The sequence below is a fragment of the Syngnathus typhle genome, linkage group LG4, assembly GCF_033458585.1.
Source record: "Syngnathus typhle isolate RoL2023-S1 ecotype Sweden linkage group LG4, RoL_Styp_1.0, whole genome shotgun sequence".
Taxonomy (NCBI): domain Eukaryota; kingdom Metazoa; phylum Chordata; class Actinopteri; order Syngnathiformes; family Syngnathidae; genus Syngnathus; species Syngnathus typhle.
Genome location: NC_083741.1, coordinates 14,068,293 through 14,091,652, shown reverse-complemented (window position 1 = coordinate 14,091,652; position 23,360 = coordinate 14,068,293). Strand labels below are relative to the sequence as shown.

Sequence of the window (23,360 nt, the reverse complement as noted above, 5' to 3'; positions counted from 1 at the left end):
CCTTGGATTGTAATTGCGTCCCAGAAGGCTCTTCATTTACGGGCAACAAAACCGATGCAGGAGCGACGAGACAAGAAAATGTCTCCTTCTCCGCACTGCAGCAGTTAATTAAAACAGCACTTGATGCCTTAGTGTTGTCTCATCAGTCTCACTTGGGTTCTTGTGGGTATTATGTTTCGTCGCTGCCGGGTGAAACCCTCACATCTCAAAAAAGGAACACTATATTTCAGGAAATCTGACAACACAATCTTGCTTGAGTTAACTTCATTTACCATAAATACAACACACAAAAATCAAGTTCAATTACTATTTTAATTTATTTTACATTAGACAGCAGACAAAAAGCCTTTAATACTTCCATAAAAGCAAAGCATCTATTTTCCTAAGATCTTTTTCATGTCTAAATAACCATGAGTGATGGAATAAATGAAATATCAAGGTGACCAAGTAGAGTAAAAAGCAGAAATGAATATGCACACACTTACCTTCATGGCTGAACAAGAGGCAGGAGTAAATAACTAAAATGACTTCTTCCTGGTTTCACTCAACAGTACTTCTTGTCACGTATTTTTTGTTCTCTCACATTTGACAAATACCAACTGTATATAGAAAATCTAAACAAATACTAAAGCCAATAAAAACTCAAAACAGAACAATCGTGACAAACAATAAAAACTAGAAACTCACAACCTTTCTCTAAAACCTGTAAAGTTAACTGAATTTGAAAAACAAAAGGGAAAATCCAGAATCATCATAAACCAGGACCCAATAGTATTGCTTTTCATCATATTAGGACAACCATGCTTTCATAATCCCTCCATCAAATCTAATGTTGTGTGCCGTCTTGATTTCAGGTGTGACAGATGAGCCAATTGAAGAGGTCTGGCCTTCCACCCTAATCCTCGGGTTTTATCCCGGCCACCCCCACAGGCCATCTTAATTCCCTCTATCATTACAGAGGACTCCTTGCAGAGAGCCATGAGGAAAGGTGACTGCTGACGATGTCATTCACGCAGACTATTTCCAAATGTCAGCTCACGTTTGTCTCATGAAAGTTGGTACAGTCTATTTTATCCTTGCTTTTGCCTGCCATTCTCAATCAAGTCCACTGGGAAAATGGAGGGAGGTAGCTCCTCGTAATCATCCTTATTTGCATGAGCGCAAGCTAGACAGTCAATCAGGGGACAAGAAAGGGTGCAGGGAGAAAGACAAGATAGAAAAATGGCAAGAGCACCAAAGAGATACAGGCTTGTTAAGAGGTATCAGTGGAGAGACATCAAGAAATGTCAGCTCCGCCACACAGCATCACGCAGACTTTTTGTTCAACGGTCTTCTGACCTGAAGATTTACATAGAGACCCTCACATGATCCACCCTCATGAAGGCGAGTCCTTCATCTTAAGCGCATCGGCATCTTTTGCAGCCGAGGGTCTTCAAAGGCTCATGTAGATGTGCGAAATCTTGGCGGCAGGGGGGTGACGGACTGAGGATTTTTGTTTTTCTCTGATCAGCTTCACTCACCGCCACTTTGTCATCATAAGACAACAAACATGAGTAACCATTCCATTTCATAGCGACTCTTGCAGGTATAAGATATGAAAAATAAAACACCTTTTAATCAATCAATATTAAATATCTGTGTTTTTCAATGTCTTCATTTATTCCCGTGACAGACATGTGTGAATGGCTCTTGACTTTGTCTACACACTGGCAAAAACATCCTTACCTGATTTACACCTTCCAGATGCTTGTAATGTGCAGACACAAACACTAGAATTAAAAACTCAAGCCACCTAGGATTATGAAAATAGCAACATGTATTGTTTGATTTTGCACAAAGGCCAGTCTGTGAGTCTCCATGTGGAAAAAAAAAAAAAAGAAAAGACCTTCATTGGGATGTGTGGTTACAAAAGGCCAGTTCATATGGAGCACTACATGTTGAGATGATGTGCATCACACTACCAAAAACATGCAAAGGAGAATGCAAAAAAAACTGCTTTGAGTATGAAAATAACATTGTTGACGTTTAATCTGATGTGGAGGTGTTGCAAAGCTATTTCACACTCCAAAAACAAGGGGGGGAGGCTAAGAGTAGGCAAAGGTAGCTGTGCGTGAAAATACATGTGCGACTGACCACACTTGTGGCACAAGTACAATGCGGATAGCACTTGAGTGCGCGGTGGAGCTCTTTACGACAACAACACAGACTAGTACAAGAATTCAAAGACGGCCAACATTGAAACAAGACAAAACCATCTGACAAATGGAGGCATTTAAATTGATGTGGCTCATTAAATCGCAAAATGACATTTTCTTTCTTTCTTTGTTTCTTACTTTCTTTCGGTTTCTTTTTTAACATTTATTGTAGTCAAAATACAGTAAGCTCATACTGTAGCCATCCAGGATTTTTCAAGATGGAGATCATTTAAAAAAGAAAAATAGAAAAAAGGGAAGGAGACCTTTTGTCTGATACAAGTTCTCTCCCTAGTGGCCTGTACATGAACTGCAGGCGCTTCTGCATATGGCTGCTGTGACTTGGTTCCGGTGATGGAGGTTTGGATGACCCCAAGGTGTTTCACAATCCAAATCGAGAAGGGGTGCGTCGGGGTGTCATGGGAGCCTCTTCTCGTCTCCCCGGCGTGCATATTCTCAACGACCTAAAGCAGAGAAGAGACAGAAGTTATGGATGGCCACCTCGACCAATGAGCGAGAAGAAGAGGAGGAAAAGGTATGAGCAGAATGAGAGGAAAGGGAGAGGATGACTGCAAGACTGGCCAAGGAAAGATACACGAGCGCTCGATGCCATCAGGGAGCGATGAGAGTGAAAGAACGAGTGGATGAAGCTTCACTCTGAGAGCGTCATCCATCTTCCTTAATCACAGCTGCTTGGCAAGATCACACAGACAAGCTTCTCATGAGACTTTAATAGAATTCCATATAACAAAAGCAAAGGGTGGAGGAAAAGCATTTATTACTAAAATGCTTGTCACTGAAATTAATCATACAAGTGAAACAATTACAAACGAGCATGGAGACCAATTCTTTATCTATTTTCAATTAATTGGTCAGAGAACAGTGTGTTCAAAGAAGCAGGCCCAGTTTCCACACTGTAGCAATGTAAAATTCTGAGCAAAATAAGATGAGATTTATTTTAGGACATACTGAATTCTGTTTGGTGGTGTGCAGTGGGATTTTTCCAATGTAAATAAAATGTGTCTCGGCTCAATGAAGGTAAAGGAACTCAACCCTCCACTCAAGCGGCGATAAAAACTCCCGCTTATTCTCTACTTGGCATAAACACAGAAAACAAAAGGAGCGGGTCACTGGCCCAATTCATGCAAAGTGTGCTGGGCAGCAGCAGTAGGATCGTGAGGGCGTAAAAAGAATTAGGAGGCGGTCACAATGAAGGCTGCAGAGACCACAGTCATTATCACACATCCCACTTGCTGGCTAAATCCCATTCTAATCCCTTTCCCCAAGTGGGATTTTTTTTCTCACACAGATTTCACACCGGTGCGGTCACACAAATGTAGATAAACCAGCGCATTAATTAACAATGAAGTTAGTTTTTAAATCTGTATTTAAAATGCGTACTTCTCTCTGTAAAGCTCCAGAATGGGTGTGAAATTAATTTTTGGGTCTAATTTGAAAATGGAGGTTCCCCCGCTTTCTGCGCTCTGCTGTGCCCCAATTTAAATTGCTGCAGTAATGGGGGTCAGCCAAGAGTCAATATTATTTCTTTTTGTCTCGTCTGCGGAGACCAGAGGTGAGAAAAGCTCATCATGGAGAGTGAGAGAGTTGGAGGAGAGGGCGGGGCGGAGATACGGCCTGGCGGCGAGGTGGCTAAATGAAACGCTTCTATCTCTGCGGTGCATAAAGAATGGAGAGGTGAGTTGCGGGGAGGGAGCCACGTGAAACCATTGTTGCAGAGGAAGCGCCGGCCACTTACTTTACAATGCCGGTGTTCTTCCTCTCATTCTCCTCGCGACGGCTTAGTAGCTGCTCCTGAGCCAACACCATCTCCTCTTCCATGTGGTTGATTTCCTCCTTGGCCCGCCGACGGTTTTCCTGGAGGAGAGGCATGCAATATGAAGAACAATAAGAAAGTGTTGATAGAAGGGGGGATCGTTATGACCCCGCCCCCTTTGCATCTTTTACTACTTTGGCAAGACTTACAGTATAATTGGCAGTCAAAAACTTGCTTGTCCTTACCTGTCTGCTTCTCCCAGCATGTTTGATGCTATAAAACATGGGCCCAAGTTCCGCCAGCCACTCACCATCCACTGCAGTTACACACTGCATGTACTCCTACAAGACAATACAAGTTTAAAAAAAAAAAAAATCCATCCATCCATGCGATGGTGGTTCCGTATGTCAGAGGTTTCACCTTGGTAGTCATGACGAGCTCGTGGTAGATGATGTAGTCGGGCGTGTAGCCCATACCAAACAGGGAGCTGGTCGGGTGAAGGTGACATGGCATGCCCGTCCTCACGTTCACATATTCACCAATGCCCTGAGAGCAAACACATGCCATAGATGAATAAAGTTTCTCTCAGACATTTAAAGCCTTTCATTAGATGTTTTATAAGCACCATGTCATTATGTGGCTGTAAACACGCCACCACTACATGAGATATATTACAGGAGAAAACAAGAGAAATACCTTGAGCTTGGCAGCCTGGTGGAAGTAAGCAGCACAGATGCACTTCCTGATGATGTCCCAGTCTGAACCACATGACATCAAGTTCATCCTCTGCTGCACCATGATGTCTTTTAACTGAGAGCGCACCTCACGCACCTGGCACACAACATCATACTTGAAATATTCATTCCCTCAACCTTACACGAAACAATGATTTAGAAACAACTGACATGCTTAACTAGCCTTAAAGGCTATATTGGCGCTTCTTTCTGGGAAAACAGTCCAAAAGTTCAAATCAAAACCTATGACGGATCTAATGTGACAGATATCTGGTCATAATAACACCTTGGAGGCACAGCTGTGATGCCCCTAATGATAACCTTCTGAACAAATTGCAAGACATGTGAGGTTAGTGTGCACATATTTGTCGTCAGTATAACCTTGCGCATGGCCTTGGTATGAATGAAGTGATCGTTGCACCAGATGCTCGAGTAATTGTTATTTTTCCACTGCTGGTAGACGTTAAGGTAAGTCAGATGGTCACTCTCCGGCACGGAGAACTTCTCCCTGACCTGGTCGCTCTCCTCCTCGCGGCCCTGCACATACCAGCACACATTAGGCGTATTCTTCTTATATCACTAAATGGTCTCCCATATATATATTTAATGGGATTAGATTTTAAAAAATGTCCCAAATGGCCATTCACTCAAAGCAATACAATTAATATATTTTTTACGGAAGTCCAAAAGATGAGGTGAGGACAGACCAATATTATCCATTTGTGGAAAATATGAAATACGCCATATTTGGACATAAAACGATTCCTTCCCACAGCGTTGACATTTAAAATAGAGGAGCGGTTAGGGCTGTGCAATTAATCAAAGTTCAATTACGATTACAAATATTATACTCCATGATTACATAATTGTCATAATCATAAAAACCACGATTATTATAAACTAACAAAATTCATTCACTTTGTTTGCTCAAAAAGCGGTACATGGTTTCAAGAAAATAAATGGACTAAAACATGACAAGATGAAACCTTCGGTCTGTAAAAGATGGCCGGCACAGAAAGCATGGAAACGATGATGAGGATGTCAGCGCTGCAGCACATGTCGCAGGACACAATTAGCATCTTGGACAACGCCGGGTCGAGGGGGAACTCCACCATCATTCGGCCAGTTGGCGTCAAAGAACCTGAGAGCACAGTGATTAAGTCATACATAAGGAATAATTAAGCATGTACAAGATGATTTATAAGGTTCCTTTCCAAAGGCTAAGTCATCATAGAGACTTGCTTTTCTGTCCGTGTACAAGCGGTGGATGTACTTGTGACAGCTCAGACTAGTCAAGGCTAGGAAAAAGGATCTAGATCAAAAAACTTTCCCGGCTGTGATTTGAATGATTAGACGACAGTCTAAGAAGCTTACACTCAGGGAGAAGCGGAGCAACCAGTTTAGGGCAGGTAAGGCTTAATCAGAGAAAATCTGCTGTTAACACACCATACAGGGAATCATCTAAAGTCCCTCCTTATCCCCAAATCCCTAAATCCGGGGAATATGACTGAAGATGAGACAGAGGTCAGGCCCGACCGGTAGAATCAAACATTGGATCTGTTACGAAGCAATTACTTCACTGGCCAAACCTGCAACTAGCCCATCCAGGTCTGTTTGCAGAGGCTGCTTTTGTGTGTGTGACATGAATTAAGGAGCTTCACGCACAAACTCGAGATGGTATAGTTGTCGTATTTCATCTTGTTCTCAAAATGAAGCTGGTTGATGTCATTTTAGCCCAACATGTGCAACAACAACCGAAATGTCAAAACGTTAAAATATCTTAGGCACATAATTTGGAAAAGGAGGGATAGGAATGCAATAGTGCAGTACATTAATATGAATATAGTCGTTGGTGGTAATCTGAAGAGTCGCCACTAGATGTCACTAAATGCCTTATTTTTACCTTCTTTTTTTTACCCAATTAGGAATTCATTATGAAAAGCTCCAACAACACTAACTCTAACCCCTCCAAATTATCAATTTTTATACTAACTAGAACATGTCTTCTCTTGGCAAGTTATTTTTCCATCTTCATATCAAAATACAATTAAATTGTGAACCTATCGGCACACTTTTGAAACCAGAGTGAAGCACACTAATATCACGAGCAATTCCACACACCGGTGTTGTCGAGTGCTCCCAGGATCCAAAGCTGGTACATGGAGTTGAGCATGTTGTCTTCAGGTGGCGGGTCCATGAAGTGGAAAAGGAGTAAATCCTGAACACCCAGCGACTTCAACAGCAGGACCACATTGGCCAGGTTGGTCCTCTGAATCTCTGGTATGGTGGTGGTCAGCATTTCGTTCTTATAGGCGCTCTGAGTGTAGAGCCTGGGTGCAAATATATGATGAATAAGTCCTAATCGCAGCTCTTCAATGTAGAGAAAGAAATAGAATACCTGTAACACTGCCCTGGTCCTGTACGACCAGCTCTACCAGCACGCTGGTTCGCATTTGCTTGGCTGATGGGGTACACTTGTAGAGCATCCATTCCAATGCGAGGATTGAACACCTGTTAATAGACGCATGGAAAATAACTAATGACAACGCTCAGTGCATCAGGTATATAGTGTAATTACAAGGTGAAGCATACCTTAAGTTTGCAGAATCCAGCGTCCACAACAAACATGATACCATCCACAGTGAGGGAAGTTTCTGCTATGTTTGTAGCAACGATACATTTCCGAACACCGTCTGGAGCCTGAGCGGGTGAAATAAAAACAATAATCATGTTTACACACAAGTCTCTATTGCGCCAATCTTATAGACAGAGAGGAAAATGAAAAGAAACCTTCTGGAAAATTTTGGCCTGCAGATCCGAAGGTAGCTGGGAGTAAATGGGGAGCACAGCCAGGGCTGGAGCGTTATCCAAATCCTCCAGTCGTTCCACAATCTGATCTGATGTTACCTACAAGGTCAATAAAGTACAAATCATATAGGACAACTTCCATTCAAAGCGCTACATAGGAGTTACTTATTAATTCAACAATGTTTATTACTGAAGTTGTAGTTAGCAGTTGTGTATAAATGCAATGCAGTCCTTGTACTACCTGCTGTTCAACTATACAAAGGTGTAGCTCAATAAATTAGAATACCATAGAAGAGTTCTTTTATTTGAATTGATCAATTAAAAAATAGATTTATTTATCACACAGGAAAAAAAAAAGAGAGGGCCTCCCTAATTTCTTGACTTGGAAATTATTTGTAATTGTTCCTTACGTGATGTTCTATTTACTTGAGGAGCATTTTTGCTCTCTTGTCAGCTAGCTGCAAGCCATCATCAGCAGCAAAATTATGACAAATACAGTCATGAAATAATCCACTCTGTGTGTAGCACATCCCAAAATAATCCCCTTTTGATTTGAACCCCTTAAATAAATCGATATTCCTAATATTTTTTTTGACGACGCGACTTTATACAGCTGCCTTGGTCTCTCACCTCAATATCTTCCTGACCCGGCATGAAGATGAGAATGTCGCCAATCAACCCACTGAGGTGGATCTGCAGGGCCTGTTTCACTGCGGCCTCAACATAGTCCTCCTGAGGAGTCTAAAGAGCACAAAACAAGAGTTACAGAAATACGTTTGATCAATGTAGTGCTTGTACAACAAAGGCAAAAAGCAAAGATATACATACCTTGCTAAACAATATGTCCACTGGAAATGTTCTTCCTGGAATGTGGAATATAGGTACATTGCCAAAAAACGCTGCAAACTTGTCGGAGTCCATTGTTGCTGAGGTAACAATCAGTTTCAAGTCTGTGCGCCGAGAAACAACCTGAGGGGAAAAACAAATCCCCCCAAAAAAAGAATCATGACGCTCATCACTTCTTCGTGTGTTGCAAATCAAGCAGGCGTGTGGGACAGGAGAACGAACCTCCCGGAGCAGACCAAACAGCACGTCAGTGTTCAACGAACGTTCGTGAGCTTCATCCATGATGACGGCGCTGTAGTGATCCAGATCGGATTCCCTTAGTGACTCTCTGAGCAGGATACCATCCGTCATGTACTTTATCATCGTTTTCTCACACGTGCAGTCCTCAAAACGAATTGCGTAGCCCACCTATAGAATACATACGACTGTTGGTTAAATACTTGGACGCTCGCATTCAATGTGGCCCACGACATGAGTTAACATAATCCCTGTATGCCCATTAGTATGAAATATTATTTACTGGAGTTGTGCTTTCAAACCGGAGGGAAAAATTTTGCCTTTACCTCTTCTCCTAGGTTGGTGCCAATTTCCTCGCTGACCCTCTTGGCCACACTCATGGCGGCCACTCTGCGAGGCTGAGTGCAGCCCACCATACCGTAGCTGGTGTAGCCATCCTCATGAAGGTACTGTGTCAGCTGAGTGGTTTTCCCACTTCCCGTCTCTCCGACAACAATCACAATGCTGTTGTCCCTACAGGGGCAGAAAGACATAGTTAATCATAGAACCTCAGCACAAGAACTGAAGCTCGTACGAGCGCATGTATACCTTATGATGTTAAGAAGCTGCTGCCTGACAGCGAAAATAGGTAGGTACTGTCTCTGCTCCAGAAAGCTTTTCTTCTTGGCAAAGTCACTGCTGGCCTCGCTCTTCTCTTTCATGTGATCTGCGAACTTCTGCTCTGCTCTACAAAATCAAGCGAGGAGAAGACCTTATTAAAATACATGGAAATGGTTGGCCTAATGGACTCCACAGCTCTGTGAGTAAGACACGGTCGCCGCATTGTGAAACGCTACAAAGGCCGACCTGTAGTCTACTTTGCCATCCTCGCCAACCACTTGGCCGGACTCGTCTTCTTTCTTCTGGATGCCCATGATGTCCCCCAACTTAGTGCCTGCCAGTTCCCAATGTTTGTGCTGTGCCTGAAAACAAAAAAGCAGAAGGTTTGCTAGATTCGACTGAATGTGTAACCAACATAATAATGCCGGCATTTTCGTGTTAAATTCTAAATTGGCAGCCGACCTTTTTGCGCTCTTTCTGCTCACGGTGTTTACGAACAAGCTGGCTGCCCTTGCGGGAGATGATGGCCAAGTCAGAGGTGGCGTCTTTCACGGGGATGATGGGTTCTGGCTGCGATGACAAGGCAAAAACACACAGTGAAATCAAAAGTTGAAATAAATACCTTATTTCCATCATGTGAAGCTAAGCCAATCTTGCTTTACCTGTTTGGTGAACACTATTCTTCCATCTAGGAATGGAGGGACTAAATTGTGAACCAGCAAGTGAACCTTTGTCGCATTATCCTCCTCAAAGTCTTCGTCTACCTCTAACCGCTGCACCACACCACTAGTCAACATACGGTTGGTCTCCCATCGTTCATTGTCCTATTAGGGAAACAGAGCCCGTTAGCCGGAGATAGCGAAACGCACACAGTACACCTGTGTTAAGTTACCTCATTGATTTGACGTTTCTGGGCAGATATTCGTTTCTGAGTCTGCTTCTGAAGAATCTGCTCCCTCTTCTTGACATAGTCCTCGGATGTGGAAGTGAAAGGGTTGTGGAACTCATCATAGCCTTCGTCCATCATGTACCAGTCTCTGTCGGCTTGCTGCAAACAGTGCATGAATTAACAAAAGACTGAGCAATTCATAATGTGTATGTTGAGAAATATATGCAGGTAGATTAGGAATGCACTGATACTGTCCGGCGGTATTCATGCTCTGATACTACGACACCAATACTACCGTACAAGCCTGACCAAACCTTCCAGGTATGGTCCAGAAGACAACACATGGTATTGTTAGGTAATCAAACATAATAACTTGTGCCATTACTTTGTCTAAAAATTGTATCAGTGCATTCCTAATAAAGATCACAACATAAAAACAATAAGCCAACCTTCTGATCCTCTTCCCACTGTTCTTTCTCATCTTCGTTATCAAATGGAATTCCAGTCCCACCTTCTTTTTTACCTATGTTAATAGAAGTCAGGACTCTCGTCAAAAATCTCCCGTTACAAATTTGGAAGACGCATTTACAATAACATTTGTTACCTTTTCCTTGGGATAAACGAGGTGTGGAGCCTAAATGCTTTCTGTCATTGGCCCACTCGTTGTACTTGTAGGATGGGGTGGGGAGGGGCGTGTCATCAGTGTAACGGCCTCTTACTGACCTTAAGTCAGAGCAGAGAGGACATTGCAAAAGATTTAGACGCATTATTATTAATAATAATAATAGAGTTTAAATTTCATCTAAAACACCACAAGAAAATGTGACAAGATGAATCATCACCACGACATAGAATACATTTTTAAGATGGCACTTGTTTAAGCCATAGTAAATTTCAAGATTTGATACTCACTTGTCTCTTCTCTCACTCTCTCGGCCAGTGTGCCGACTCCGCTCCGATTCCTTTGCAGAAGGCGCAGGGGAGGGAGACTCCCACTGGGACTGCCGTGAAGTGGCATAACCACTGTCTTCTTCTTCCCAGTTGGAGCGGGAAGGCGTAGAACCATCTGTGTTTTAAGACAAAAGAAGGAAAGAAAAAAGCGGACTGAATTGTCTCATTAAAGAGGACAAGGAGTCTGTGCTAAAGTTCATGGACCTGAAGACAAACATCAAGGTCGAAAAAATACTACTAATTCACATATTAAGTTGCATAATTATAAGTATCCTACAAATGAAAAAAAAACTACCTCTCGGATGCTCTTGTGGGGTTAGTGGTTCATCCCGCCTGCTACCGCGACTGAGGCGATCCGACCAGCCATCTCTCGGCGAGCGCTCGCTCCGGTGAGAACGTTCCGAGCGGTTGCCCTCTCGGGTGTCTCACAAGAAAAAGGAATGTTAGCATCGCAACTGAGTTCAGAATCCGCTACAAATTCAATAGAAGAAAGCTTTAGAATCACCTCTTTCACTCCGCCGATCCCTGCCCTTATCTTTGTCTCTGTTCTTGTCATCTTTGGAGGAGATGTAGACGCCAAGCTCACGACGGTCTTTTTCTCTCTGTTCGTGTCGGCGACGGAACTCTTCGCTTACCCCTCCGGGACTGGAAGGTGTTTCAGAGCCACTGGTGCGGTACTTCCGGCTGGCATGGTGAAAAGAAAATGTTTCCGAATGATTATAGCGCTCATTTCAGGTTGTACTATTCTCACAAGAATTGACTATTTCCTTCATTAACATTATGAAAGTCCAGTTGATTATATCTCAGTATCACATAAGACAAAGCACTTACTTCTCTTTTTTATCCTGTTCATTCTTCTCATCATCTTCATCATCAGATCCAGAATCACTTTTGCTTTCCTCCCAGTCCTTGTATGAGGAAACCTTGGATTTCTTTCGAGCTCCGTCCTCGCCACTAGCTTCACTTTGTTCTTTACTCTCTCGCTCTTTCCTTTTCTGCGCTGCCAGCAGATCCAAGCCCAGTAGAGAGGTGCGCGGGGTCGGGGCCCGGAAAACATGATGTTCTGCAGCGGCGCTCTTCTTCTTAACTATCAATCCTCCAACTTGAACTTTTGAATCAGTCCCCTCCAATCTATGCATGGAGTCGTCGTCATCCATTATCTGCAAGGGGTAATAAATGCTTTTTAATGTATAATGCAACTAAATATGAAAATGTATTGTGTTTTGTGCGCTCGACGTTCAATTACATAGGACATTCTATCCCGATAATGACAATGATCTAACGTGAAACTTACCGAAGCGTGGCGAACTCCTGCTAGCCGTCCGTTTAGCTAAAAGCCCTGACAGGGATAAACGTCAAAATTCTCGAGTCGTGCTTCTTTGCGATCAGATTCATATATTCTCAAAATAAAATACACACAACTGGGCTTGTAATAAGATTTACAAACCTGCGTGGCTGCGAGAGATACAATTATATTGACAGCACGTTCGTCAATCGGACGTAAATATTTACAGAGAAGAGAGCCGCCATTGCTTCTTTTGCCCTTCTTCTTCTGCTGCTTGAATGTCGGCAGGTGCTGACCAAACTCCACTTACTACCCCCTACCGGTTAGGTACTGATCACCTTGTATAACGGTATAAAATAGTACCGCTACAGCAGACTAGAGCCCAATGCTTCTGAGAAAGCTAAAAGGTTACCCTAAACCCTGTAAAAAAAAAAAAAAAACTAAAATATACATGAGATCCTTTTACAATGACATTTAATATTTATTCCCTCTTGCAAATGTTGTGTGTGTGAAGATGTACATAAATGAAACAGGTGAGCCACATTGAAGTCTCTAGACTAGCGGATGCTGAGTTTGATGACAAATTGAGTTTGAATGTAAATAAAAGCAGTTTTTTTTAAGCCCGAAGTTACTCATTCAAGTTAGTCATTGGCAAGTAACGCACATACACATCTCCTTATTCGGGATGAAGCTCCACGGGGTTGGAGCATCATAGTTAAAAAGTCAGCCAGTGGTTTTATATGCATCCTGGTAATAGTCAATTTCATTTGCTTTGATTCCAACATTTGTTCCACAAGAACCTCTGTAACCACCAATCTTCCTTCTGTAAATCATTATAAGAATTTCATTTACTGTTTAGCCGTGCCCTGTTACCTGAATTTCAAGATTATCCAGAATGGATTTAGCTGCAGAACTCTAATTCAACGTTGCTATCCCAATATGTACATGGAGAACAGGTAAAACAAACCTTTATTTAAATAGTCACCGATTACCGGCAGTGGAAGTCTGAAAGATATGTTTTTATACAAATTCACTTGGAGAAAAAAAAAGCACAACCAAAGTTGTTCTCCTGTGGGGGACCAGGTCCCCGGGACCTCACAGCATCCTCTGGAGGAGGCCCTGGTTCTCAGGTTTACAGCACAACACGCACGCTTTCGATATTTTAAAAAGTTGTAATAAGGGTGCTGCAAAAAAATAATGTTCCAAAAACCAGAATGCGGGTTAATATTTTTTTTCCAATAAAAAAAAGGTTCTGGGGAAACCTTAGACGACAACATCGGCAATATATGTTTTGTATAAATACTCATTCTCGTTATGAATATTAGATCTAAATTATAATAGCCACAGCAACACATCTAATGAAAATTAAAAAAAAAAAAAAAAAAAAGTTACAATGTTACAGCAACCGTATGCGTTAAAGCAGCGCAAATTTGAGAGTTTAGGTCATGTGATCATCAAGTGGTTGCATTTGATTTGTTCTCACTTCGTACGACACAATTTGATTGGCTAGCTCTCGAGGTTGCGCCGGGCTGCCAAATACCACGGGTGTCATTGGTCGTTTTGCTTATCTGCTGATGTACGGGGACGTTCGGTCTTTAGGTTTCCAGAATTGCTTTCCAATCGAAAGTCTATGTTGTCGGTTTTCCACAATATTTATTATTTTAACGCATTAGGAGCCAATTTGAAGCGGAGCACCAGGCTTTGAGTCAGCACCTGGGTTTCAGAATCAAATATTGACGAGCCGTTCAGTTGCTATATCTGTTTTTCTTGCAGCAAAACAAAAGATGGGCGAGGAAGTTAACGGTAACCCTATTAACGAAGAAGACAGACCTGCTAATGGTGATGAAAAGGGCAAATGCTTGAACGATGACGTCAAATACTACACATTAGAAGATGTACAAAGTCATAATATGAGCAACGACACGTGGCTTATCATCCATGACAAAGTTTATGACGTCACGAGTTTCCTCGAAGAGGTAAGGGCCAGCTTTTAAAGTTGACTAAAGTATTTTGGGCATAATTGTGCCGTTGCTTGGCGTTCGGTTTCGAGTCTCTTCATTTCGGCTAAGACTACTTCCTGGAAGTAGCCGAGGATTCACTGCGTCATTTAAAGACATCGAATACCCATTGGCTAGTCAAAACTCAAACTGGGCATGTGCAAACAGAACTGTTACCAAACTAGGTTACGTTAGTTCATACTTTGCAGGTAAAAGTGCAATTTCCAGCAGGGGAGGTACCTAAGGTTGTGATCCTTCACCAGTTGATTAATCATAAGACATTTTTCTTGTGTAAGAGTCATTATTAAAAGGAGAGCACCACATACAAAACAACAGAATGACACCAAATTCCTTCCGTATGTTTCAAGCTTAATTGAGCAGAAAAATGCAGAATTGTGGGCCAATTGTGTGATTTTTATTTTATTTATTGGCTTTGTGTGTAGCATCCGGGAGGTGAGGAGGTGTTGCTGGAGCAAGCTGGTGCAGATGCAACAGAGAGTTTTGAGGATGTGGGTCACTCCACGGATGCCAGAGAGATGCTGCAGCAGTTCTACATCGGGGAGCTTAACATGGTAAGCGACAATTTCTGCTCGCTTTGACAGTGTTTGCTTACACTGTTTTAGAATTATTGTTTGTGTAGCACATGAGGTAGTTTGCACATTTTGTGAAGTTGTCAGCCCCCAGTGATTTACAGTAAATGTACCTATTGTCTTTGCAGGATGACCGAAAAAAGGAAAAGCCAACGGTAAGAGCAAAAGTCTTAGGGCTTGACTTTTGAGTTGCAAAGAAAACATCACTTAATGTTTATTATCTTCTGTTTGCTTTTGCAGAATGAAAATGTCACTCCAGGAGAATCAAGGTCAGTCATAAAAACGTCACTGTATTACGGTAAAATGCACCAATAAGATATTCTGAAGATATTGATGTTCTTTACCTCGATCTCAGCAACTCCTGGACCACATGGGTGATACCGGCCATTGCTGCAACCGTCATTGGCGTCTTGTATCGCTTCTACGTGTCCTCTTGAGTGCCAACATTCCCAATTGATCCCATTATCTTCATCCGGGGGGCCTTGAAATCTTTGACCAAAACCACCTCACAGAGTTTACCTCCTCGAACCGTCTGACAATAGAGAGGGAGGACAGTACGTAATTGTCAGCAATTGTCTCCCCTCAACTCGTCATCCAGCAAGCCCAGCAAACAGACATTCGAGGAGAGATTATTCAACTCACTGCCTCCAGTTTCTTTATTTCATCTTATCTTTTTGCCTCTCCTTGTCATTGTTTTATTTAATTATGCATCTGTTTGACTCACTTTGGTCTGTGTTGAATTTACTCGTCCACTTAAAACAAAGAATCGGAAAGTTTACAAACAAGGAAACGCTAGTGAGATTTTTGATCTAATCATGATGGTGGTATCAGCATATTTTTTTAATTTGCATTTGTGAGGAGGGGAAAAAAAGTCACTTTCATCACTGCTAAAGTTAAACTTTTTGATTGCACCCTTCATGAATCAGTCAGTTTATGCATAACAATTATTGTCATTGCAGTACCAAATTGTTTTCCCTCTAAATAGTGGCATTAATTGCAAATCTATACTTGCCAAGGAAAGATACAAAATAGAAGTAGAATTTCTATAACTGTTTTCTTGTCAAAATTGAATGGCTTAAGTGTATTATTATTAACCCGTCGCAAACATTTTGAGTGGATTGTATCGCCAGAGTTTGAGTACTGAGTTTTGTAAGTTGCCTAAATTTCAATTGCTTTTTTTCTGCAAAATTTAGGAAGGCATATGTTAAACTCCAAAGTGCGAATAATATCATGAACTGTCTATTTTCTTTATATACCATTTGGTATATATTGTCCACCAGTGCAATTGAAACATTTGCTATGCTGACAGCTCTTGTGTTGTCTTCACCTGCCTGTCTTATGTCATTAAAAACCTGATGAAAATAAATCTTATACAATTATATTCACCACTGTTAATTCTTTGAGACTTCAAACCTGCATGTTTGGTTAATTGAAGATTTGGAATTATCCACTGGTCTGATTGTGACTCTAGATACTTGACTACAGTATTTACAGTATAGTCCTACAATTGACTGACATGTCAAAGGTTAGGGTTATTCATGACCATCATTACCCAATTAAATGTCATAATTAAATGTCTCTAAGAATCAAAATGCAGATGAAACAGATGAATAAGTCAGATTCAGGGGTAATGAGCCCTAAAATTGATTGATTGTTAATTCAATTAATTAATAGGCAGGATTTTTTAGGTACTTGGTCCATAAACCTATGATAGTGTCGGCCTGCACTTCGATACTCTGAACACAAGGGGGCACTACTAGCACAATATAAATAAAATATTAACATGCTCATAAAAGCCACTCAAATGGAGACAGCAGGTAAAATCAGTGGGCACATTACATGCAAGGCCGTCCGTCACGCGTGGTTGAAATTATGTTACACACTGAGGAAGAGCGGCAATTGCCACTTTTTTTTCCTTTTACTGACCATGCGGCATGAGATGATACCATCTGTGTTACTGAAAGGCATTATAATCAACAGAGATTACTACACATTTAAATGTTGTGTAAAATGGGTAAATCGTACTTGACCAAAGACTCGTTTTTCTACAGACTGGGGTTTGCAGTCAAAGTGAGGTGGCTGTGCAGTATCTGTTTAAAATGTGCAGAACTAAGGGGGGGGGAATGAAAAGAGCAGCTTTTTCTCTAAAACAATCAAATGTAATTAAATGTAAATAGACTATCTTGCCCATTTCCAAGCTATATAGAAATTGTTCTGCTTTTCTTTGGTTAGGGTTTTCGAAGCAGTGTTTTGATCTTGGGTTAGAGATTTGAAGTAGGGTTTCCAATTGGGGTTAGGGGTTCAAATAAAGTTCAGAGTTTGGAAGTAGGGTTTCAAACTAGGGTTACTGTTTAGAAATAGGGTTTCAAATTAGGGTTATTGTTTGTAAATATGGTTTTATATTTTGGTTTTATATGTACTGTATATAATTTCAAAATCCCATCTGCGCCCCCGCAATGAAGCCTTCATCTCAACACGAGAGCCTGTCAAATACTTCAGTGAGAGGCGAGGCTGCTAATGCACATCAGTCCTGGGAGGCTGCTTACAGCAAAAACTGTAAAAACACTTAAGGATGCTGAGCGGAGAAAAAAACCCCACACAAAACATGATCTTTGAAAGTTCAACTTCACAGGATACATGCTCATCATGATTGGATACGGCATGGACGAATGTTACATTTGCTCTCGGGCTGTCGCCAATTCAAGAGACACACACCTACGTCAAGAGGAGCCGCATGACAGGTGTTCTGTCCGCTGAGAAAAACCCCAGGAGTGTTATAAAAGCTTTGACAACTGCCTAAAAGCTTCGCTAAAACAAGCCACTTCTCTCCTGAGGGACCAGGAGGTCATTTAGGAAAATTCACATGCTTTCTTGCCAAGTCAGAGTCACCTCTGGTGACACCTCAGCTGGAACTTGGCACACTCCAGCAGTATGAAAAGTGTCGCTCTCTTGACATCAAAAGGAAAATGCATGAAATAACATTTTCAAATATATAACTAGTAGAGAGCCGAGAAAGCACTCACTCCCATTTCAAATTGTTATCCAACATTAAGGCAATTTTCATAAAATGCTCAACTATTCAACTCCGGAAACCGCATAAAACTAATCAAGATCGTATGTGAGGTCATTAGTGCATATTATTCCATACCTTAAAAGGATGTTTTCCTTCTTTAGGCATTTTCAGCAGAAAAAAAATTATGTTTTGTTTATAATGATATTGTTAACCTAACTATTTTTCACGTATAAATAATACTTTCAACATCCTCATGGTATATTTACATGATATTGTACTTCTTTACAATAGCTAACCATCATCTACATTTTAACTTATCTCTTCATATCTGAAAAATGCATAAATTAATGGAAGACAACATATAGTATCTATTTAGGGTTTCCATTGTTATATTTTATAATTCTATTTAAATCATTTTATATTTCAAATTGGGTAACACGTCCTATGAATCAAAGACGAAGGTGAAAAACGCTACTCGATATAAAAGATTCCGCCAAGTTTGCCGCACGTGCTTCTGGTCAAATATTTGTCCAGATTTACAAAAGCGACCTCTGTGTTAATGCATGCTGATATGGCACGCCGTAAACAGAGCAGCAGCAATGTTTATATACCTTGGAGCTCCAAAAAGATAAAGGAGAGCATTCAGTTGAATACAAATGACAGATAAAAGTAGATGTCGCCCTCCGAGCTGGTGTCGTATAAGACAAATGATGCAGGAAAAAGGCAACTCACTAAAGGTGGTTTAGATATTTTATCTTGTTGTGCTGTTAATAAGAGTAGGATGAATTTAAATATTGTCATAAATCCTAAGTACTGTCCCAATCCTTTTCTTTTCTGTCAGTGACCATAAAACGTGTTTTAAACTTGAATTCTTAAATTTTAAGAACTTGTGGCATCGTTTCAAATGGAATGATCACGTCAAGTTGACTTTTCAACACGGGCCAAAAATGTTATCCAATTTGAATCTAATTTCATACATTACATATCCAAACCTCCAAACCATGTTTACGTTCTGTGATTTTTCTGTTTTTTCAAAATCAGAATTTTTGAAACAGCTCTTGTAACATATTTCCTATGATTGAACAGGTGTTCCCAATGTGTTTACCTGTGTTTAAGGGTTCAATATTTTGCCGATAGTGAAGCCCACCAGCCAGATAAAACCTCGAGGATAATAAACGAGTCTCGCTTCATAATCGCCGCACAGCTTTCTAATTTTCCTTCCACCGTCCGTGCTCAGTAGATCATCATAGACTCCTCATGGATTATTAAGGGTGTCGGCCTACCAGGACATTTTCAATGCACGTGGTTTGATTAAACTCTTAAAAACTTGACAGAACTGGAATTACAAGCTCCCGAATTCATCATGAAATGAAAGGGCAGTGTTTGCAGGAAAAAGAAAGGACTTTTTACTTTCCTTTCCCGCAACAAAAACAAACGATTAATAATAGCACTCAGAACACTGCCAATGCCAAACTGATAAGGGGCAAAAATGTTTTTTAATGTTCTGAGGAGGATATTGATGAAAGTACTTTGCTGATTTCCATAAAACTTTATATTGGGCTGGAGCACGATCCAAGGGAAAAAAAACAATTCAAAGTTGGTGTTGAGCCAGCATTTTGTTTTTAACAGTTTGGGTCTAATGATGCATTTTGTTTACCTCTTGTATTGTTGCCAATACACACAACCTGCAGACCATGCAGTATTTTGTCAAACTAAGGAGCTCACACAGTTCAAAAGGTATAATGCTTTATTTCTTAGTATATTCGTAACCCATATATTATCAAAAGTTTATCTCTTATTTCACATACAAAATTAATTTAAACAGAAATCTTACATATAATGGAGTTTTTTCAATGCACAAAAATGTGAAGGGTCTCCATGATGGCGTAACACAACGCAAAGGCTAAAACACATTTAATAGTAGTTGAAAATGGAAGTTCTGCGTTGGTCGCCTTCCCTTGCATCATAAGGAGTGTTCACAGCAGACGTCACCTGCACGAGCCCCCCCCCCCCTCCCAAGGTGGGCGACGTTAGATGTACAGATGAGGCGCTTTCGCAGCAAAACATACTACCTAAGAAGTTACCCAAGTAATCTTCTGGCAGCACAGCCGTGGTGACCTTTCTACAGTGTCACAGCTTAATTATTTTTCTCCTTGCATACACTCAAACGGCGTGACTTAAAGGTTAACCCCTCACAGCTGTTATATGTCAACATCTCCCATCCCGCATTTAAAAATAAGGATGAGGCGGCCAGCAAACATCCTTCAATGTATTTGCAGTCACGTACTCGGGCAAACGAATGGACGTCTACGGAATAGGACATTAAAATACAAATTTTTCGTCGCAATGTTTAATAAAGGCAGTTGGCACGTGCTGCGCAGGCTAGGCTGGAGCCTCAATCTAAAACTACTGAAAGGTGGTTAAAGAGGTACATTCGGTCCTTACCACACTGTGGGCTGGGTTGGGGAAATAAAACAAAACAAATGGACAAACAAAAATCCACAGAAGTTATAAACAGAACACAATCTTTCAACTGAATGCTAGGAAATAAAAAGAAATAAAACAAATATAAAGCAAATGATATTTTACAGTACATGTTATTGCAACCCGTGTCATCACAGCCTAGTAAGAGCAACTAAACATTTCCATGTCAACTCCAGTCCACTTTGTGTAGCTTCTGCCAAATAAAAGCACAAGTCCTCTCCTGAGAGCGACTAGGCTAAGGTCATCAGCGTGCAGGTGGAGGAAACACTTGATGAGCGCTCATGGGCTTTGTTATCCAGAGAGCTTGAGGCAATTGCAATCTCGGGTGCTCCGCACCATCCCAGAGTATTGACCAGTGACGGACAGAGGGCGTGAGCCAGTCTGTGCATGATGAGGTGGAATTTTTGTCGGAAGCTTTTGTTGATCCAAAAGTAGAAGATGCAGTTGAGGAAACCATTGGACGTTGGCAGCCAGACCACCACAAATTCTAGCCACTCTGGTACTGAGCTCCCTGACAGTGCTGCGTTGATGAACAAAATGAATTAGCACTCACAATATACTGTATACAGTTTATACAGAGTTACCTCACAGGCTTTCATTTGCGACCATGATTTAATCTATAACAACTCGATATTTTGCTGATTTTCTTGCCATTTTTCAAACTTTCAGAAATTAATGCGAGTCGAGCACGCTCGGCCTCCCGCAAAGATGACGAAACACCCGCCTGATAACTACAATCATGTTTTTTCTCATTAGTTCAAAATGGCTATAACCTTCACCATAATCCAACATCACATTAGAGCCTTCATCTGTGCCTTTAAAGTGTCCAAATACATCAGGACCTCCTTGTATACAATATGTACATTAAACTTCCTCAAGGTCAGCCCAGAGTCTCAAATAAGAAGGGGGGGGGGGGGAACTAAAACAGATAATCACTCAGCACATGCATACATTTAAGAGTGAGCTTTGCAGGGATTTTCTTGGATATCAGATTAATGGCAAGCCTCTTTGGAAAAAGGTCTTCAATTCTAAAAATACTCAGCACTAAGTCCACATTCAGTCTTGGTTACGGCACGACAGCAAAATGGCTGAAGTTGATGAGAACCTTTCCAAAAAGGCACGATTCATGAAATTGTCCTTAAATCAGTGTATTCATGCACAGGCGTCTATAAAAAGGGTCATTCCACCAAGTCTTGTAATTTATGGAGGGTGTTGCAGAGACAGGATAGAAGCATGAAAAGCAGGACTTACAATCAAATAATCCAAAGTCAACTCACGTTCAGAAATACTGGATACGAGTACGACTATGTCTTCAAGGAATTCAAAGTTTAAAATGCAGGCATGTCAATAATAGCCTATCATACTTTTTAGTTGCCACGTTCCTAAAACTTTTACCAGCTATTCGTAATGCATCAAATTGGCCTTAAAATAATGTTTTCTCAAAGATTGTAGGAGAATTCAGAAGCGACCCCAATGATCAATATCAACTATAAACCCTTGTAGGTAAACTAGGTGCTCGGACTGACAAGGATGATGTGAGAAAGTCATCCAAAATATCAGCATCTGCATTTATCAGATGCTGATAAAGAAAATGTGAGTTGAATAATAATATTTTTTCAAGACTTGTCTTGATCATTAACAAAACACCATATGATATCCAAGTCATTTTCCAAAGTGATGGGAACACTTTTATCATCCTTTTACTTCATCCTCATAGCTCATCATTAGCATTTTCGTAGAATTGTTATTGTTTGTAAAAACAAAAGTATATATTTTTTTACATGTTGCCCCTCCTTGGTTTAGAACAGGGGTGTCAAACTCATTTTTTTCACGGGCTGCTTTGTAGTCATAGCTTCTTTCGGAGGGCCATTATGACTTTCAACCCAAATAAATGTATGTGCACCTCATATTATATACAGTAGAAGCTACAAAACAAACAAATAACTCGTTTTCAAATCAGACGACTAAAAACTGGTCAAATATTAAAAAAAAAAAAAAAGATATTAAAAGCGAAGACGATTTGCAATTCTAGTAATGACACGAATTTGCTGCACAATTTGTCTTCGTGGGCCACATGCAATGATGTGGCGGGCCGTATCAGGCCCCCGGGCCTTGAGTTTGACACCTGTGGTTTAAAATGTGTTTTTTTGACAGTGACTTTCACACAAGCGCTTACCGTTGTAGATCATAGCCGCAATGCACGGCGTCCAGCAAGTAAAGTAAGCAGCCATGACTGGCACCAGCACCCTGGAGGCCACGTTGTGTCTCCTCCGCTGCACGCGCTTGAACTGGCGCAGTTTGCGGCTCTGTCTCCGGGCAGCGCACCAAACTCGAATGTTGGCGTAGGTCATGACCGCTGAGCACGGGAAAAAGATGAGACAGGCCAAGCTCAGCGAGTAGCCCACGTTGGTGGAATAGGATGGGTTGCAGACCAGCGACGCGTTGGAGAAGTGGACCTGGATGATGCCATTCGGGAAGCATATGGGCGCCAGGAGGCACGGTGGGAAGCACCAGGAGAAGGCGATCAGGAGCAAAGTCCGCCTCCTGGTCATCATGGACGAGTACTTGAGGGGATAGAGCACCGCGATGTATCTCTCCAGGCTGATGCTGGCCAGCGTGTACATGCACGTCGAGTACACGGTAGCGTTGCAAAAGGCCACCAAGTGACACAGCTGGTCGGGCCCGTCCGTGTAGTCCTTCAGGAGACTCACCCACAGGTTCAAGGGCATGACCAGCAGTCCAAAGGCGGAGTCCGCGACCGTCAGGGAGAGCAGGAAATAGCGGGAGCTCCTCGACCAGCCCGACACGGTGGACGTGATCACCAGGAGAACCGCGATGTTCCCCAAAGTGATCATCACCCCCAGAGCGATGATCACGCTCACCTTGACGGAGCGGTGGTGGAACTGCACCATCCTTTCGGCGTCCAAATCCACGCTGGAGAAGTTAAGCGAGGCGTTCAT

At 41.6% G+C, this 23,360-nt stretch overlaps 3 protein-coding genes across 3 annotated transcripts; 1 reads left to right on the top strand and 2 right to left on the bottom strand.

The window, feature by feature from the left end:
- Positions 1-1,636: 1,636 nt before the first annotated feature.
- On the bottom strand, positions 1,637-12,593 carry dhx38 (DEAH (Asp-Glu-Ala-His) box polypeptide 38). The gene is made up of 28 exons (XM_061276825.1): positions 12,479-12,593; positions 12,326-12,370; positions 11,863-12,191; positions 11,537-11,715; positions 11,327-11,455; positions 10,993-11,146; positions 10,685-10,803; positions 10,530-10,603; positions 10,084-10,239; positions 9,854-10,015; positions 9,654-9,761; positions 9,438-9,553; positions 9,180-9,317; positions 8,918-9,104; positions 8,577-8,762; positions 8,337-8,477; positions 8,139-8,249; positions 7,491-7,607; positions 7,293-7,400; positions 7,099-7,211; positions 6,822-7,030; positions 5,687-5,841; positions 5,082-5,237; positions 4,663-4,797; positions 4,387-4,512; positions 4,212-4,307; positions 3,949-4,067; positions 1,637-2,656 (listed from the first exon to the last, which is right to left on the bottom strand). Exons 3-28 carry the CDS (start codon positions 12,186-12,188, stop codon positions 2,575-2,577), a joined length of 3,702 nt encoding a protein of 1,233 aa, XP_061132809.1. The 5' UTR covers positions 12,189-12,191; positions 12,326-12,370; positions 12,479-12,593; the 3' UTR covers positions 1,637-2,574.
- A 1,239-nt stretch (positions 12,594-13,832) lies between these two features.
- On the top strand, positions 13,833-16,288 carry LOC133153122 (cytochrome b5). The gene is made up of 5 exons (XM_061277187.1): positions 13,833-14,292; positions 14,757-14,885; positions 15,032-15,058; positions 15,144-15,172; positions 15,259-16,288. The coding sequence occupies exons 1-5, from the start codon at positions 14,101-14,103 to the stop codon at positions 15,338-15,340; spliced, it is 459 nt and encodes a 152-aa protein (XP_061133171.1). The 5' UTR covers positions 13,833-14,100; the 3' UTR covers positions 15,341-16,288.
- Positions 16,289-20,630: 4,342 nt separating this feature from the next.
- On the bottom strand, positions 20,631-23,360 carry zgc:162592 (uncharacterized protein LOC561993 homolog). Its single transcript, XM_061275736.1, has 2 exons — positions 22,577-23,360; positions 20,631-20,920 (listed from the first exon to the last, which is right to left on the bottom strand). The coding sequence occupies exons 1-2, from the start codon at positions 23,358-23,360 to the stop codon at positions 20,631-20,633; spliced, it is 1,074 nt and encodes a 357-aa protein (XP_061131720.1).